We start from the raw sequence: 18,669 nt of genomic DNA, 5'->3' as shown, positions 1-18,669 counted from the left end.
ACAGCACAGACGCCCACAGACCGGTTGTACCACATACTTTGCACACTGCCCCCATGCGACAGCAGGGCGCTCTGCGGGCACACAGACAGCACCGCGGGCGGACAGTCCCGGGACTGCCAGCGGACTGTGAACACGATATACCTGCGGGACCATCAAGTCCGCTCCTCGGTGCGCTGTTTCGGGGATTATCCGCCACAGAGACAGGTATGCTCCACAGTTTGATATGCGCTAACCGATCAGAACAGCCTGCTATCTGCTTGTAATGTTTGTGTGCAGATGTCATAACTCTATCTGACAGTACTACACAACTCGCTTCCTGATGGTCCTAAAATACGTATACAGTGTTTCTTCTTCTGTCTTCCCACTGAGAGACACGTCGCAAGGAAAAGGGAGATTTAAGAATTTAGAAATAGTTCAAATGACTTCTTCATCGCCTTCCTCGTGAATATAAAAGTATACTTTACATGTCTCAAACAATCCTGGTCACAAACCAGTTGCACATTTGCTACAAGGAAATGAAAATTAGATCCTACGGATTTAAGTCACTGTGTCTGAAAGTCTGATTCCAAATAACTTGTTATTGTCCTCATAAGATTTTCCAAAAAAAAGATGACCTAACCCCCCCAACAGTCGGGTGTGGATGGGTCAGGGATTCGTGAACTCTAACTGTGCTCCTTCCAGCGCTCGCTCACATGTCACACACATTTAAGGTTTAGATCTACTATGTAAATTTAAGATTCATTTTGATGTTAAACATTTGTAAATGCTGTGAAAAATATAACATCGCATTTTTTTAAACGTTGTTTGGAGCTAAATTTGCTAATATGTCGCTTTAAAGGGTGCATTTGTAGTGCACAAAAGCTTAACAGCTATATGTATTTATGACAGCATATCATGATTTCCCACGCGTCCTGTTAACGGTTTTCCTTGTCCCTCCTGTGTCACCCCATCATAACATAATAATAAACATACCTCCGGTCGGTAGGTCACATGGGTCCAGCTGTAGATCCTTAATGGAGTTAGCAAAAAAGGTCATTTCAGGAAATCTAATACAAAAGCATTGTGTAGCCAGGCTGGATCTGTAATTTAGCTGCTTCTTCCGCTTTCAGGTAATACAAGCTAAAGTAAGAAAACGCAAAATTAATGCAAGAGGTAACTCAGAAGTAGTTCTTGAAAGTATTTCCTGCTGTATCCCTTCTGGACCCTGCTATTGTGTCCACCTGAACGATTTGTCTATTAATCTCCATCTCCTTTACACTTCAAATATATTAAACAAATACATGTTATCATGCAGACTAACACAGCATCTTCATCTGTGGATTGAGAGAGGGCAAGATGGTGAATTTCAGCCTGTGGGCTCTTCTGCCTCCCATCTACTCTGTTTGTACTGCTGCTGGACTGTTGACGGTGTAAGTTTTGTTCTTTTTGGGAACACATTAACCTCATATATACACTCAGAGAGGTATATGAACAGTTAAAAAGAGCCAAAGAAGCAACAAAGATAACCAGATTAACTGGTTATTATCTGTGTACACTCTGTACTATTCAATTCAATTCAATGAAATTCAATTTTATTTATATAGCGCCAAATCACAACAACAGTCGCCTCAAGGCACTTATACTATACAGATACCCAATAAAAGAAAACCATGAAGACACCAAAAGGATCACTTGCAACACAAAACAGCACTGACACAAATATCTATGTCTGATAAGCAACTAAAAAAACACAATATCAACACAGAGACATAACGACTAGAAAGAAATGTGTAAAATGAGCAACAGGAAGTCAAATATTAGGGACGAATAAGATTAACCAAAGAGAGATTAAAAATGATAAGAAAAACATGTGACACACAAATCAGAAACTAACAAGAAGCACTCCGACAGCCCAAACCTGCACCAAGGCAGCTCACTCTCTGAGGAGTATTTACTTTTAACAGAACCGCTTTGTATTTTGGTTTTCTTTGTTCTTTTTAAATGGACTTGAAGAAGTTTGTAGTGCAATAAAAATGCATTTTGGTTTCAACTTGAACGAAAGGCAAATTTTCTATATGTTGACAATAGACACCACACGTATAAGAGTCATAGTTTTGAAGTTATAAGGCTTTTTGTCACTTTCCAACCAATAATTCTCGGTGGATGTAAGTCAAATTTCATTGGATTGTTACCATCACCCCACCCTACACCTACAAAGTTTTATCAGGATTCATTCAAAACGTTTTGAGCGATCATGTTCTCAGACAGAATGACACGCGTGTGCACACCCAACCTGCTAGGGAGGGTGGGTTATGTTTACCAGTAGGTTACCAGTGAAAGACTACAAGAAAGGGAACAAAAATGGGAAATGAAGATGAAAACCAGATGATAAGAGACTATGAACGCTGGCGTTACATGAAAGTATGTATGTAGACGAGCAGGTCATGATCGAAATATTTCAAACCAGAGTAGTTAAAAAACAAACAAACACACACACCTCAGTATTGCTTCCACTTTTGTTACAGAATGTTTTATTCATTATGTTTCTTTCTGTGTTGCTGCCTTTAAACAGGTACTTCATAGCTGTTTACAATGAGAACATAACGCCGCTGGGTTCACAATACAGGTTTGAATTCATATATTTTATACACTTCAGGTATTTCTTTTGATGTATCTGTGGATTCATGCTGTTCATTTGCTTTAGGAGAAGAAATGGCTCCCATTATCCCCCCTACATGAGGTGTGTGCTGTGCTCTCCGTTTCATATCATATTAACAATAAAAAACGTTTAATTTAAGAATAGCAAATATGATTTTTCTCCTGCTTCCTGTCTCAGTATTGCAGGCAACTTTCCTCCAGCCAGCTGTGTCTTCAGTGAAGTCATGAACCTAGCAGCATTTGTAGGTAATGGAAACATTGCTCTAGAGCTTTCATTAAAAGACAGCGATGGAGCTCATAAGAAAAAACGTATATCAAGCTTTGGATACATAGACAGTACATTAGTTTGCTGTTTTCATTGATTCAGAACATCTTTCAGCTCATTTAAAAAAAAGAAAGAAAAAGAAATCTTGTTTTTAACCTACTCGCTGTGTGCTGAGAGGTTTTTTTTCTTCTCCTGTTTTCAGGGTTTTTTATTGGGTTTTTCAGATACCTGCAGCTGAAGGGCAAAATTGACAAACCTTGGCTGAACATTTCTAGTTTGGTGGTTTTTTCTATTAGCTCCTTTGGAATGACCATTGTAGGGAATTTTCAGGTAGTTACACACAAACATACACACGCTCATACATACACCACGTCATCTGGTGGTTAATTTTCCGACTTAATAACTGAAGTCTGGGTTTACTGGCTGACTTCTTTTTGTGTTAGGTATTCACTGAGGAAAACATTCACAACGTTGGCGCCGTATTGGTGTTTGGACTTGGAACCTTGTTCTGCTGGCTGCAGTCCTATATCACCCTGAGAGTTAACCTGAAGAATGAGGGGAAGATGGCCGCCATCCCTCGATTCCTGTTGTCTGGATCCATCACTCTTTGCATGATACTTTGTATCCTTTTACTTGGTATAAAGAGAAGAATACACTCATTTGAGTGAGATGCCCATTTTTCACATGAAATGCAAAAGAGCAAAAACGCTCCCTTACTGTCATTCAAGAACGAATTACAACTCCAGGTCCCACAGAGTTTTGCACCTTTTGTGTAAAAGGTAAATGAAAACATTATGCAATGATTTGCAAATCTCAGAAACCCATATTCTATTTACAGAAGAACACAGAAACATAACAAGTGTTTAAGCTCATTTTGACATTTAATGGCAGCGACAGGTCCCAAAAAAAGGGCAACAAGAGGCTGGAAAAGTAAGAGGTACTAAAAAGAAGCAGCTCCAGGAACTTTTGCAACTAATACAGTGAACTGGCAACAGGTCAGTAACATGACTGGGTATACTGTAAGAGGCAGAGATTCTTGGAAGTAAAAACTGGCAGAGGTTCAGCAGTCTGTGGAAAAAACTGTCTAAAGTTGTGGAGTATTTCAGAATAATATATCTAAACACAAAGTTGCAAAGACTTTGATCTCATCATCAACATATGTATTATTTGAAGATTTGAAGAAAATAGAGAAATGTCTGTGCATAAGAGGAAAGGCTGAAATTCAGTACTGGATACCCATGCTCTTTATGCCTTTAAGCAGCACTGCATAAAAAACAGCCATGATTCTGCATTGATAATCGCATGCATGGCCTCAGAAACACTTTCAGGAAGTTTGTTATTGTCTGTGGACAAAGCCGTGCCATCCATAAATGCAGGTAAAAGCTCTGTCGTGCAAAGAAGAAGCCATAAGTGAGAATGATCCGGAAACCCTGCAGACTTTAAAATGGACTGAGGCATTGTCCACTGTTCTGTGGTCAGGGGAATCGAAATTTGAGTCTCATGGACACTGCGCTCTCCAGACTAAAGAGAAGTGATATCACCATAATATATAATACATACTTTATCTGATATTTGTTTGATGCCCGGAAACTTGTAAGTGGGACACATATGCAAAAAAATAAGAAGGGGGGGGGGCACTCTGTTTATTTGAAATGACAGTTTGTTTGGGTTGTATCGTTAATGCTTCATCTTTAGAATTTCCTGATATACATATATTCTAACATTTAATGTTTTAATTTGATAGATTTTGTATTTTCTCTTGGCTTTGATCTTTAAACATTTTATGTTAGATTGTCTAACATCTGTAGAAACTGTAATTGGTTCATGCTGATTCTCTACCTAATAAGGAGCTTAAAAATACTTTCAGACCGTCTCTCTGCTCTTAGTTTGGATGGAGTTTATTTTCTACCCAGCTCAGCAGATGAATAGCACATAATTCTGGTAGAGAACTGTAACAATATAATGCGATGTTCATTTTTCATGTGCTCACACCTTCACTCTCTGAACCCTTAACTCCATCGACACAGACTTCGCCCTGATGTCTCAACGCCTTCATATGCATGCAAGTCAATGCCAGTGGGCAGTCATCATGATGTTGCTCATCTTCATCAGCACTTTTGCCATCGAGTTTCGTCACAGCAGCTTCAGTATTCTGTGCACAGACAGACCAGGGTATCCCTCCCATCACTTAGAAACCTCTGAAGGGCCCGTGTAGCTGCTCAGTGAGCTGTACACAGGCTAATGTATAAGGTCTGATGTTGCATTTACAAGTACATACTTATTACTCAGTTACAGCTCTCTTTCAGGGGCGGATCTAGAGAAATTTTCTTAGGGCGGCATGAGGGTGAAATCAAATGGGGTGGAAAAATTACACGTTACATTCTGTAATGCGCATTATATATGGGTGTAATACATCAAATGCAGTATGTACACACTTTTCATATAAATATACATATTTTCTTTAACCTACATAATTAAACGTTTCAGTTACGTAAAAAACATGCACATTTTGATTTATTGTACTGTATATACTAAATAAGTATGCAGTCCAGTAAGTGTAAAATCCAGAGAGCTACGCAACATGAGGTGGTTCATTTCCACACACAAGTCTAACTTCAGTTTCACACTCTTTTTGTTTATTAGAAATACTGTAATCAAATTGTGAAATGCTTAAATTTACACAAAATGCCAGAAATCTGCAATGTCTCAAACACCAACATCTCAAAAATATTGAAGATAAAAGGTGAGTGGATGGAATGACCACTACATTAAACCGTTTAAAGGTAATGTTTGAAAAGCACATGTCACCTGAGAGTGTAATGAACAAAACAAAACCTTAAACACTGCATTCTTGGTGGATTTTAATTGACTTGGTATTAGCAATCATTGCCAGTATGATTATTTGTGTTATTATGCACTCTGTGTGTTAATGTGTCTTTTATAGGTTTCCTATTCATTTTCAGTTATATGAAATACATAAATAAAAAAATTCAGTGAAGTAATAAAACTGATGTTTCTGACAATATTCATCTTTGCTGAGGCTCCACATAACTGCACTGCAGCACAGCTGTGTACATACAGATGTCACTGTATCTGTAAGCCTCAATAATGTGGTCAGGGGATTCTCTGAACATTCCAACAACCAATAAACACAAAGTATAAAAACTTTGAATTGGCCATCATCTTCCAAGGTGGATGGCACTATCCCCACTATAGCTGGTTAAACCATTAAAATTGTATAATTGTAGCAGTGTAGCCATGTGAAGAAAATACAGGCAGAACTACGTAGATCCAGTTTTTCTGTGAAAAACATTGGGCCTCGTTCAGTATGTGTATGGAAACATTGTTATCCTGAGCAAAAAACACAAGCGCACACAGAATTACAGAAAACCTGTGCAAATTTTGTTCATGCCACTGTGTGTTTGTTAGTGACTCTGAATCATCCATATAGTGCCATGCTTCTACTACTCTTTGCAAAGAAGCAAGTTTACCTCAAGGTGAAGTGGAGAAAGTGATGATAGTGTAAGCCTGCATCATTAAAGCAAGAAAACAGGAGGAGATATAACTAAAGAAACTGAAACAGTCTCACAAGTCAGTGATTCATCTATATTTTAATGAATCTGTTGGTGTTCTACACACAGATTTAGAAGAAATGAAGGTCTATAACTCTTAGTAACATTATTATTAATGCCACTGTTGTAGTTATCATTTGATCATTATTTACATTTCCAAAACACCATGTGCCAAACGATTCTTAGAATTACAATTTAAAAAAAGTTCTGAAAATGGCCATAAGGCTCTTGTTCTTTCCTGGTTGGCACATCTCTGCAACATAGTTTGGAAGTCTGGTGGTGGAACACGGCACCAGCACTTTATCCTCTGAAGAACAGTGTCGACAAGTTTGCCCAACTGTATGATATGTGTGCGGTTTTTTGGACTTTGAGGCCACATTTAACTGCATCTCTTAGGGCTGTTTTGTAGCATGAGGCATCATGCCTGTTGTTACAAACTGGGCATTAGTAGAGTTGCAGTGACAGCTTCAGGTTCACATTGTTGGAATGATTCTGTTGATGGTTTTTGAACAGAACTTTTACGTACATACATTGGTGTAAAAAAGTGTTTCAGATCATTGAACAAATTTAAATATTAGACAATGATAACACAACTAAAGACAAAATGCAGTTTCTAAACCAAAGTGTTTATTATTTATGTCAAGGTGCGTGGTGAGAACAGGACCCAAATAACCAACTCAGTAACTGAACGATCCAGCGTTGACTCAAGCTCAGTCAAACAGTTTAGTAACCACTTTGCGAAAGTGATCAGCAGCACCTGGAATCTAGATGGAAGACAGGTGTGGCTGGCTTCAGCGTGGGAAAGACCTTCTGGCCTGATGACACCCATAAACTGGCACACTGGAAAACACACATACAGGAGAAGGCAGGGGAGCCAAAACAAAACAGAAAAACATACACTCAGGCAGATCGACCGGCGGAGACTGCCAGACGATCAGTTTAGGAGAGAAAATCCAAACCCTACATCGTAGAGAGAAATTTGAGCTATACAGCTAAAGCCCCTATGTAGCACTTATGTCACTGTAAGACACACAAGTTACTAGACCAGTTTTAGGTTGCAGGAGTGATGGAGCACAGCACAGTGAAGAGACCAGAACCGGAAATGAGAAGCCGGCATCTTTAATAAAAGAAGAAACATACTAAACAAAATCAGTGTAATTTAATGAGAAATTCTTTTTTCTCCTTTTCTGACTTTTAAAAGCAACAATAAAAGTTAATTTAAAGATGTTTTCTAACATTTTGGGACATTTTAGAGACAACATTACTTATTCCTCACCACTTTCTTGATTCTTGCCGATCCACTTGGCACTGTCTTTATGGATCCTTACTTCATTTTGCACCGATTTACAGTTGGCTCTACAATAGATGTCCCTGGTTCAACATCCAGTCACAGCCCTGCCATATGTCCAACGCAGTTGATGGAATCAATGCCAAAGTCTTAAAACTTAAAGAGTCTTGAGAAAATAAGTTCTCCAGGGAAGGCTTCAGTTTCCTTGGTGGAGTGGGGCTCCTGCTCTCGTCCTCTGTAGCCTCTCTCTTCGCACCCTGTCTAAACGTCTTTAGAAACTGGCAGAACTCCGACATGATAACTCTGCCTCTGAGCTGTAGTCCGTGACTCTCCAGTGGTTTGTCATCTCACTGTCTTCTGTGCGATCAAGAGCAGAGATTACTCTAGTGACGATGAGGCCGTCACCAAGGTGGGGACACAGTTCCTCCGGTCTGTATTCAGTGCATAAATATCCACCTTGTCTGGAAGTACAGGAGTCAGGATCTGAGAATGTAAGTGGCACCCTGCAGGCAGCACCATCATACCAGCTGGTGAGCTTGTAGAAGGAGATGGAGTGGTGTTCTCCCTCTGCTCTGAGTGAAACAATCCCCTGACTGCAATATGAGGAAACTCCTTGGACCCCGTAACCAGGTCATGGTAAAGGGAGAGGATTTGATTGTTTATAGAGTCCAATGCTTAAAGGCTGGTTCCTCAAATTTGTGACGACCATCTGACGTAGACTGACTGAACTCACCAGCTCAGCTATGAGAAATAAAAATGTCATCCATGTTAATCATGACATAATCAGATAAATTAAGGATTTAAATGTCAAGACATGGCTTTAGTTCATCATTTGTTATTTCCACAAACAGGCAATGAGAGGCCCACAGCAGAACTCATTCTTTATAAAACCCTTACAGGCTGTACACTCTGCAATGACCTAATTAAAGTACCCCCTCCTAAAAAAAATGCTTAAATGTGTTAATTAATGCATAAAAACATGAATTTAGTTCTATTAAGTTATTTAACTGTATTTAGGAGGAGGTAAGACAAGTAAACAGGTGGAAACAAGTTTCTGCCTTACTTGTGAGCAGGTCGGAGGAAGCGTGGGGGGGAAACTGCCAGCGGGTTCGGGGTGAGTGTCTGTTTGGCTGTGATCAAGAGAGTCCAGAGTTCCACAGTGTTCCAAGACCAGAGGTGACAGCGGGGGGCAGGCAGGTGGAGCAGGTTATCTGAATGACGGAGTGACCAGCAATGAAAAGGTAGGTGAGGAACTGCACAGATGAGTGAATAGTCTGAGAGGTACTTTGACACAAGAAACGATAAGTTAACGCAACAAGAATGAATAACGACAAGTACACAAATTGAAGGCCCAGCACTAGCTAATGTTAGCAGACATTCTGGTGAAGACTCACTGAGAGCGCTGGTCTTAAATACCGTCAGCTGAATTGCCAACAGGTGTGGAGAATAGTTGGGCTAATATGGCTCCACATGGGGGAGGATACCTAGAGCTGCTGGAGAAGCACTGCAACTCACCCAGACATGACGCCATTTTTATTTTTCCCCCTTCCCTGACTGACATAAAACAAAAACCTCATATGAACAATTTGAAAGCTGCTAAAACATATTCAGACATAGTTTCCAAAGACCATTAGTAGCTCAATGTCTGGATCAAAAACATTCCAGTTCTGTTGATGGTTGTGGACAAAAACCCTTGTTCCAAGTGTTCTGCAGTTCCATTTCAAAGTTACACTTAACAGTCTTTCAGTGCTCCTCTGTTTTCTTGCAATTTCTTGTCTGAACTCAAGTAGCTCAACTGTAGCTCAAGACCAGTGAGTAAATGAGGCCAAACAAAATGGCAACTGGAATTGCAATGTTACCAAGGTCATGGAGCACTTCAACACTTTCAATGATTAGCCCAACATTTTCAAGTTTGTCTGTGGGTTCTGGACCTGGTGCATTCCCTAATGGTTGTTCTCAAAATAAAAAGAAATTCATCTTTAGCCAGAACACAAACCTGCAAAAACATTCTCTTTGCTTCCACAAAGCAAATTTGTGGAAAGCAGAGGCCACTAAACTTATCATGTTCTCCTTTATGAGGGTTTCTGGGTCGTCACTGAGATAAACAATTAGCACCTTCAGTACACAAGCTCTTTTAGTTTAAATGGCATCTTACTGCCGCAAAGAAGAGGGCGATGTGTAAGATTATTGTTGTATTATGCAGTAAACAACACTAGTAAAAAAACAACTACAGTAAGAAACACAAAAAGTAATCACTGAAAAGTCCAAAATACCCAAAACTTTTAATAGTTTCTGCAGCTGAAAGTATCACTTTAAACAGTTTAAATCTTAGGTTTAGGGAGATTTTTCCAAATCTACTTACTTTGTAAACAAAATCTTGTGAGAAAAGGTTATTATAGAAAGAATAACAGGAAGAAACACCAAAAGTTATAGCACCCAAAAATAACCCGCACAGAATTCTAGCTGCTGCATGAATTTGGATGTAGGACAGTGGTGATGCAGGCAAACTCTGCTTCCACCTGCAAACATTTAAGAATTACAGTAAAATGTGAAAAAAGTATTTGGTGGACCACAACAATATGATGTAGGAAAATAATAACAACAATGAAATCCATGAAATGCATTTTTATTTTCTGATTCATTTTAGTTAAAACAATGTGAAATAATCAGAAGTGGGAGTGGTGCGCTTTCTTAACTGCAGATCCAATTTGAAAATTGCAATTTCCAGCTCTGGGTGAATATTCATGAAAAATTTGAACACTTTACAATTTTTATTTATTTATTTTTTTAATGGAGTAATCAAGACAATATAATGATAACAATACCTCACGCTCAGAAAAGAGAGCTGGCCACCTTCTTTTGAAATCAGCAATGAAAAGCTTGTCTTTAATCACCCTGCCAGGAATCTACGGATCTCTGCAATGTCTGATCAACATGTGATCTACATAGGTAACTTTGGAGTGCATTTCAAGCTTTAAAGGTGCATGGAAAATTTAAACATGTGCATGGATAAGGGTGTCTGTGGCCAAAGTGGCCGTGGTTTAACCTGCAGTGCTTCAATAACTGAGATCTTGTAGTCTCTTGTGCTGCACTCTTTACACTTCCACATTCATGTTAGTGAAATTGAAACAAAACAAAAAGACACTACATCATATATTACTTATTACTTAAAATATCCTCACAGAAAGTGTAAAGATACACTCTGACCCTTCATCATGATCTTGAAGATGAATACTTCTAAACATTTAATGGTGATGGAATTTTACTTGCACTATGTAAGTGTCACCAATAAATTGAATTGTTCCTGTCCAGCCTTTAAGTTTGGAGATGCTTTTCAAAAAAGAGATGTGTTGTAATAACATATTAACCAAACTTGTGGCTATAAAATAGAAAATGTACAACAAGTCCTATTTTAGTTTTACAGTACTAACTACATTAAAACATTACAATAATAGCTGATTCATTACATGTCAAACTCAAGACCACCATCACAGTATTTAGTTATAAGACTGGTGAAAGTGTATATGAGTTGAAAAGTTTCATAGAGACTTAAAATCAGCTCATCAGCTCTGTGCAGACTTATTCACCTTTGTTCACTCATGTTTGGTTTATTTAAGATAGCCCTTTTATAGCCCTGTAATATTTTTATCTTGAAAGGGGCTATACAAGTAAAATTTTAGTTTACTTACTTGGCTAATTAGATATTTGTGTTAATGATCAGTTAACAGGTGTACCTTATACTACTACCTCTGCATTACAGTGTTGCTCTGGCATAGTTTCAGTATTGCTGTTGTAGGACAAATAAAACACTTTCATATAAAATAGTCCCCTGTTGTCTTCGCACATTTCTTTATACTGACATAAATGTTAACCAATAAATAATACCAAATGCAAAACATGCTTTCATTTAATAAAATGGCACAGACAAGTAAACTGGGTGTTGGAATATCGATTTTAAATAACGTTTTAAACAAATAAACAAATTCTTATTGTTGTTTTACTTGTTGTTCATTATTAAGGTACCGCCGCCTACTGGCGTGGAGTCTGAACTGACGGAGCTGGCCATGTGTGCATATTACTGCCCTGTTTGTTAGCTGTGAAGTGATTGCTAGTTAGTGGCTTACCACCAGATACATTTGTTAGCGCGTGCATAATCTGTAGTCTGCTTGATCTGTTAGTCTTGTAAAAACAGCGAGGACCGGGTCCAGCCTGGTTCTTCCGCCGCGGTGCTGCTAATTAGTAAGCTAACGTCAGCTAACAAGAGCCGTTGCAGACTCACCCAGTAAAAATGGCCACTGTTTCTATTCCTGCCTGCAGTAGTGCCCTGCTGCTCGACATTGAAGGCACCACCACACCGATTACATTTGTGAAGGTAAGCAGCGTGAAATGCAAACGAAGTCTGCACGGTTGTGCGGCTATGCTAACAGCTGCCTGTCACCGGTAGCACACATCTAAACCAACAAAACTTCACAGGGTCTCTCTATCTCCTGAATATAATGCAATTTTATTGATTTGCTTCTACAAATGTCTATATTTGCTTTATATAACCAGAAATACCGTTTGACAACGAACACACCTAACGCTGCGTTCATGTCACACAATTAGCAGTTTCATGTAATGTTTTTACTTTCATGGAAGCCTCTTTGCTTTGTGTCTTAGAATACGGAAGTGCGTTAGAAATAGACATGGACATGTGAAGTCACCATTCACAATGCTCATCAACATTGAGCTACACACTGTTGGGTTTTTCAAGAGCTACATTGAACCACATTTGCGTAGGTTAAAAAAAACTCTTCTCTGGGTAGGCAAATGTCTGTGCAAACAGACACAACAGCTGTACCATAAATGAAGGAAAAGGCTTTTAAAACAGGAATCAATAAACATTGTTCTGTTGGTATTTTCCAACTAGAGAGACTGAATTAGAGCCTAAGCATAAGATGTCTAAGAACAACATGTGATTTAACAATCCCATTTTCAAGTTCATCGGCTTTCCAACACGGGAAACAATCACATTTCTCTAACGTTTGTTGTATGTTGTTATTTATTTACTCATGTATGCTACCTGACTGCTCGGATCAGCTGGTTGTTGTTTGTTTGTAAGTCTTTGTAAGGCCCCCTGGTGGACAAACTATGGACATCAACTCTGGTTGAAGGATGTTTCTCTCATCTCTTCTGTAGTTTATGTTATTAAAATTAAAATTTATTCGCTGCTATAAATACGGATTGGCAGATAGGTGATATCGATCTGCTGACAAATCACTCAGGCTCTAGTGTGGGTTTTATGTTTTATTTATTTATTTTTGCTGTCACGTGTCCATATTTTCATTTCTAGGATATCCTTTTTCCGTACATCAAAGAGCATCTTGAGGATTACCTGTCCACTCACTGGGAAGAAGACGAGTGCAAACAAGATGTTCATCTACTAAAGAAACAGGTAGCTAGCAAACATGTTTTTAAGTGTGATTCCCTACTGGAAGAATGAAATCCAGGAATGCAGTTTGTTATTTATCAGCAGCTAGTGAACAAAGGAGGGAAAACCTTTATTTGGGTACTGAAGAATTCTTACATATTCAGCTTCTATCCTTTATTTTCTGAATTGCTTGCCTTTTTTTTTTTTTTTTTTTTAATGAATATTGACATACCTGTTTTAATCCACCAAGTAAACCAGGGAACATGCCTTAGTGCTCTTTTAACAAAAAGGCTGACTGTCACGGCAGATTGAAGAGGACATGAAACAGAACCGGGCGTGTCCTGTGCACACTGTGGACCAAACAGTTCACACAGATGAGGAGAAGGCCATTAGGGAAGTAGTAGAAAATGTTCTGTGGCAGATGGCAGCAGACAGGAAGTCCACAGCGCTCAAACAGTTTCAGGGTCACATGTGGAGGTCAGCTTATGCATCTGGGAGAATCAAAGGCGAGTAAGTACACTGATCATTTTCCTCACTTTTGAAATTCATATAAGCTTTACTCGGGTTTGGGTCATAATTTGGTTTGTTTGTCAGAAGTAGAGATAAACACCCCCCCCACCACCACCACCACCCCACAAAAACATAATAATAAGCTGCTTTTTTTCCCCCATCCCTTTTTAAAATCAGGGTCTATCAGGATGTAGTTCCATCTATCAGAACATGGAGAGCACGTGGCCTGAAAGTCTACATCTACTCTTCTGGAAGCGTGGAGGCACAGAAACTTCTATTTGGATACTCTGTTGAAGGAGATCTTCTAGAAGTTTGTTCCCCTTTCCTACTTTAGTGCAAACACAACCTTTGCTTACACATAGTTTCTATTTTTATTTTATTTAATTTTGTTTATTTTTTTTTTATAAGAAGGTAACATTTTTGTATTGGAGGAGCTGTTAATGGCTAAAACAAATTGTAAGCTCTTGTTGTTTTTGTTATTGATATTGTCTAATCTGATGGTTTGATTTTTTTTTTCTTTTCAGTTATTTGACGGTCACTTTGACACCAGTATAGGGGCTAAAGTGGACGCAAAGAGCTATGAGAGAATTGCAGAGAGGATTGGCTGTCAGCCTGAGGAAATCACATTCCTGACAGACGTCACCCGGGGTAAGTATGTTAGCAATGATAATATTCTCCGTTTGGTCTGGTGTTTGTCTGCTAGTAAGATAACATAAAGACTACCAGGATGAATAGATCGGTGGGACGAAGGCAGTGATCGGCAAAGTGAGGCTTTGTGAAACACTGAAATGTTCAAAGTAGTCGTTTTGTGTTGAGGTTTTGAATCCTTCTGACACCCGTCTTCAAAGAGACTCCTATTGGCCACTTCTGTTTATTGTCACGTCTTGATAATAATATTCTGTTAAGGGCAAAAAACTGTGTACTTTTTTTTTTAACGTGACTGCATTTGTCATTGCAGAGGCCAAAGCTGCAGAAGAAGCCGGCATTAATGTTGTGGTGGTGGTCAGGCCTGGAAACATGGAGCTGACAGATGAGGAGAGGGGCCATTATAACCTCATTACCTCCTTTAGCCAACTTCAGCTTACAGGACATGCTTAACAAAGTGCGTAGACAGATGACTTCGTGATGACCTCTCCTCTTATTTTGCCCCCACCTTTTTTGCAATTCTAGTGTTTTATTGTTTTGGGGGGTTTTTTCTTCCACATTGATGGGTGACGAGGGACTGGCGATGCTGCTGGGACTGCTGGCAATCAATGGGGCTGATTATGAAATTCCAGTCTTTAAAGGTGGCTCACTATCCAGTTCTTTCAGGATGCTTTTCTCATCAATAGAAACGGATGCACCAAGCATTATAGGAACACAAATGGGACGTCAATGTCATTGGACCATTTGATTGAATGGGAAGCTGTTGCTTTACATTTACAAGCCTGAAGGAAACTGCACATGACATGTGAGACTAGCTTTTTACCTTTTAGATGAACTGTATTTGACTGCCACTCTCCAAATGTATATGCGTGAACTGTATTTCTTAACCATTTTGTAAATGTTCATGTACCATTTTCCTTCCTCTCTACCCAAACAAATGTGTCGCAGACGTATGAAGTCCTGTGCAGTGAGTGAACTGTCTCGTTTTAGAAAGTATAATTACAGTATAGATGCACTCAGCAGAATGAGAGTCTCCATTTGAAACTTTGTTTGAATGTCTTAATTAATCCCCCTCACAGGTGATGGTGTCTATTTAAATGTGCCATACTTGTTGTTCATTTGTAATGTTGATCTTGGGAAGTGAAAATACTGAAACATTGCCAGACTTTGTGTGAAACATTGTTGGTATTATTCAGGAAATGGACTTCTAATAAATGCCTTGTCTCCCCCAGAAGCCTGACTTCTTCTTCTTCTTCAGTCCAAACTGTTTTTAAAAAGTGCTTCCAAATTGAACGGTAAGGATTACAAATGGCTAAACCACAAAAAAGAAAGGAAAACAAAAAACCCTTAAAGGTGCAATTTAAAATTGGTGCTTTGATAAGTAGCTTGTGTCAACATAACACTGGTTTGTCCCAATAGGTAAGTGATTTTAACAAGCAGCAGAAACATGCGTCTTCAGAAAACCTTGAAGTTTTGCTCAAGATTACTTAAAAAATGACAAAAGTCTGGCTCCTTGGAAGAAAAATATAAATAAATGAGGGGTGAGACTTTTGCACAGTACTGCAGTCATGACATTAATTAATCAATTTTAGGACTGTTAGATTCTGCATCTTATGATATTCTTTAACATGCTGATGGGTGGGTTGGTTATTTGATTCATCAATCATGATGAATCTACTTTTTATCTTTGGTATATTATTGACCAAAAATTTGTTCAGAGTATAAATTACTAACTGAAAAATGTCTTTTACATAATTCTGCTTTTTGGTTTGCTCTGTTCCTTACTTTTTGCCTCAATTATTTCCTTTTTTTCATCTGTATTTTTGCAAACGGCTCTACAAAAAAGAGGGAATTAAGCCCAAAATGTACTATTTGTTACATAAAGAAGGGGGCGCGGTCTAGCTTTCACGTCGGTTTGACAGCCGTTTTTAACCGACGAAGAAGAAGATGACGGCGACGAAAACAAAGCGACGCTCATAAGTCACCTCTCAATATTATCGTAACTTCAACCTAATTTTTTTTCATGCCGAGCGTTGTTTTCTCCAAATTCATACTAACCCCACATTGGATTCACGTAACCCAACCAGTTAGCTTGTTCTAACTAGCGACGGACATTTTATTTAACAGCATATGATATCAAAATATTAGCCAGCGACTAGCCTGTCATCAGTTAGCTGACAGAAGCCAGACAGTTAGCTTAGCTCCAGCAGAGATATCTGACGTAGCTTTGAGTTCAGAGCCCTTTAGGGGTGAAGCTTTAGTTTAAGTCTTGTTCCAGAAAAACCCGAAACATGTCGGATGATTATGAATTAAGCGACGACCCGAACATGATGAGAATGGAGGAGGATGGAGAGGCGAACAGTGACGACCCGATGTCAGCAGCGGGGGACTGTGGCCTTATGGGGGGCGAGGCCGAAGGATCAAGGATCGACGCCAGTAAAAACGAGGAGGATGAAGGGTATGGTGATGGTGAAGGGTGGATAGACTCAGGTTCACTGTTGATAATCGAAAAGATGCTGTAGCTGGAGGACCGGATTTTTACAGGACCTGGCATTGTTATTGTTGGGTACTACTTTATTCATTAGGAGGGGTGATTATTTTAACAAGCATTCATAAACTAAACATTACACTAGAACGATTTCCGAGGTGTTTGAGTGTTACCGGTTTGCTATTTTAAAAGTTTGGGTTTTAAAAGGAAATGTTAGACTAAAGTAAGTGATATTTTCAAATATCATTTACTTTTGAATGTTTGTTATTATTTTCAGTTTTCTGTTTAGAAAAACAGCTTTTCCTGTTGTTCAGAAAATCAAAGTATGGATGCATATACAGAGTATTGGTTTGTTATTGTCCTGTGGTGTGACAGAAAATGATGCAAAGAATAGGGTGAAGTATAGGCAGATTATCCGTTTTAGCGACGTCCAATGGGAGCACTAAAAAGAAGATTGCATTAGATTACCAATCATTGATATTGGCTAATAATTAGCAAATGTTTAAGTGTTGGCAATATCAATCAAAAGTGGAGCTAATGGTTCCAAAATTGTATGAAGAGCATACATTACATTGCAGGATTTTTGTTTCCCTTTTTAGAAAAAGGTGGGAAATAAAACCCAAAATAAAGTCACAAGACTTACAAAATATATATATCGCCATCAGCTGTGAGTCACAGTCCTTTTATATCAACCTGGTCACTGAATCCCTTAATTAAAAAGAATTAGAACAGGTTCAATTTAGGGAATATCTTAACATTTTATCACTGCAGTTGTAAACAAAACCATCTTTCTTGATAATAACACTGCACTGGTTGGTTGCAGGTCTACAGTACTTCACTGGTGGATTTATATGCATGGTTTTCCTTGCAATAAAGTGATTGACTGATTCTGATATAGAAAGGGGTTTTGGACTTACACCATTTAAAATTCACCATCACTTTAAAATAACAAAACAATTACCCCGCATTTCATGATTATAGTTGAATTTACTCAAGAATAAATACATTTCTCTTTATCAAATGGTCACAAACAACAGAAAGATGTTAACAGGCTTCTGTTAAGAAAGGGAACATATTCTTTGCCCTATTTTAATATGGACAAAGCATGTTTATATGTGAAGGCCCATTTTGAGCTAGGAAAAACCCTTGTATGTGTTCACATTTTGGTTGCACATAAAAGATGAAATCAGGTCCTCATTAGTCACCTAATGAATGGAGGATCTGCTGTGTTTGATATTGTATTGTCTGGATGTAAATTGATGATAAATTACTTACTAAGCAAGTTACATAGATTACTTGTAGCAAATGAGGGGACCTTTGAGCAGCCCAGCTGTTTAAAGAAGCTTGCATAGATATCTTATAAAGCAGTCTCAACACATAGACACCACCTGCTTATTTTTGTGTGATTTGTCAACAGGAAGATGTTTGTTGGAGGCCTCAGCTGGGACACGACTAAGAAGGACCTGAAAGATTACTTTTCAAAGTTTGGGGAAGTGGTAGACTGCACGTTAAAGCTGGACCCCATGACTGGACGGTCAAGGGGTTTTGGGTTTGTGCTCTTCAAAGAACCTGAAAGTGTTGATAAGGTATTATCCTGTTCACATAAGTGGATGTGTGTGTTTTTTTTAAAATTACCAGTGAATTTGCTTTTCTAACAGACATGAACTTGCTGTGATTGTGCAGTTTCATGTCTGTGTGGGTGGGGTTTTTTTTTTTCAGTTTTATTTAATGATTAGCAGAAAATTTTCATTTTTGGCCTTTTTTTTTGTCATATAGACTTAAATTAGAATGAATGTAACTATACTACTGCGCGGTTTATGAATACAACCTATAAAGTTTGAGCTCAATGATGCC

At 38.6% G+C, this 18,669-nt stretch overlaps 3 protein-coding genes across 6 annotated transcripts in view; all 3 read left to right on the top strand.

The window, feature by feature from the left end:
* Positions 1-6: 6 nt before the first annotated feature.
* tmem150c (transmembrane protein 150C) lies at positions 7-5,825 on the top strand. Its single transcript, XM_005720076.1, has 8 exons — positions 7-204; positions 1,295-1,409; positions 2,552-2,605; positions 2,684-2,719; positions 2,816-2,883; positions 3,105-3,232; positions 3,346-3,523; positions 4,930-5,825. The coding sequence occupies exons 2-8, from the start codon at positions 1,336-1,338 to the stop codon at positions 5,115-5,117; spliced, it is 726 nt and encodes a 241-aa protein (XP_005720133.1). The 5' UTR covers positions 7-204; positions 1,295-1,335; the 3' UTR covers positions 5,118-5,825.
* A 5,966-nt stretch (positions 5,826-11,791) lies between these two features.
* On the top strand, positions 11,792-15,561 carry enoph1 (enolase-phosphatase 1). Its single transcript, XM_005720075.1, has 6 exons — positions 11,792-12,134; positions 13,095-13,196; positions 13,480-13,682; positions 13,860-13,992; positions 14,207-14,330; positions 14,641-15,561. Exons 1-6 carry the CDS (start codon positions 12,051-12,053, stop codon positions 14,778-14,780), a joined length of 786 nt encoding a protein of 261 aa, XP_005720132.1. The 5' UTR covers positions 11,792-12,050; the 3' UTR covers positions 14,781-15,561.
* Positions 15,562-16,231: 670 nt separating this feature from the next.
* Positions 16,232-18,669, top strand: part of hnrnpd (heterogeneous nuclear ribonucleoprotein D) — a 7,584-nt gene continuing 5,146 nt past the window's right edge. For all 4 annotated transcript variants that reach the window (XR_001290325.1, XM_013909849.1, XM_013909847.1 and 1 more), the window contains exons 1-2: positions 16,232-16,785; positions 18,233-18,401. Coding sequence is in view for 3 of the 4 variants with exons in the window: in XM_013909849.1 (XP_013765303.1) it covers positions 16,619-16,785; positions 18,233-18,401 (336 nt within the window). In the remaining variant the exon portion in view is untranslated. The remainder of the gene's footprint in view (positions 16,786-18,232; positions 18,402-18,669) is intronic.

Source organism: Pundamilia nyererei, unplaced genomic scaffold, assembly GCF_000239375.1.
Source record: "Pundamilia nyererei isolate P.nyererei 1_Seehausen unplaced genomic scaffold, PunNye1.0 scaffold00002, whole genome shotgun sequence".
In the NCBI taxonomy this organism is placed as follows: domain Eukaryota; kingdom Metazoa; phylum Chordata; class Actinopteri; order Cichliformes; family Cichlidae; genus Pundamilia; species Pundamilia nyererei.
Note: the sequence above shows the minus strand (reverse complement) of the source record. Positions and strands in the feature narration are given on the sequence as shown.

What these genes read in the sequence shown, in the direction of transcription:
- tmem150c (XM_005720076.1), top strand. Translation starts at nt 1,336, where the DNA reads ATGGTGAATTTCAGCCTGTGGGCTCTTCTGCCTCCCATCTACTCTGTT. An exon ending in CATTATCCCCCCTACATGAG is followed by an intron (nt 2,720 to 2,815) that starts GTGTGTGCTGTG and finishes TTCCTGTCTCAG; the next exon opens with TATTGCAGGCAACTTTCCTC. An exon ending in CACTCTTTGCATGATACTTT is followed by an intron (nt 3,524 to 4,929) that starts GTATCCTTTTAC and finishes CCATCGACACAG; the next exon opens with ACTTCGCCCTGATGTCTCAA.
- enoph1 (XM_005720075.1), top strand. Translation starts at nt 12,051, where the DNA reads ATGGCCACTGTTTCTATTCCTGCCTGCAGTAGTGCCCTGCTGCTCGAC. An exon ending in TTCATCTACTAAAGAAACAG is followed by an intron (nt 13,197 to 13,479) that starts GTAGCTAGCAAA and finishes CTGTCACGGCAG; the next exon opens with ATTGAAGAGGACATGAAACA. An exon ending in TCTGGGAGAATCAAAGGCGA is followed by an intron (nt 13,683 to 13,859) that starts GTAAGTACACTG and finishes TTTTAAAATCAG; the next exon opens with GGTCTATCAGGATGTAGTTC.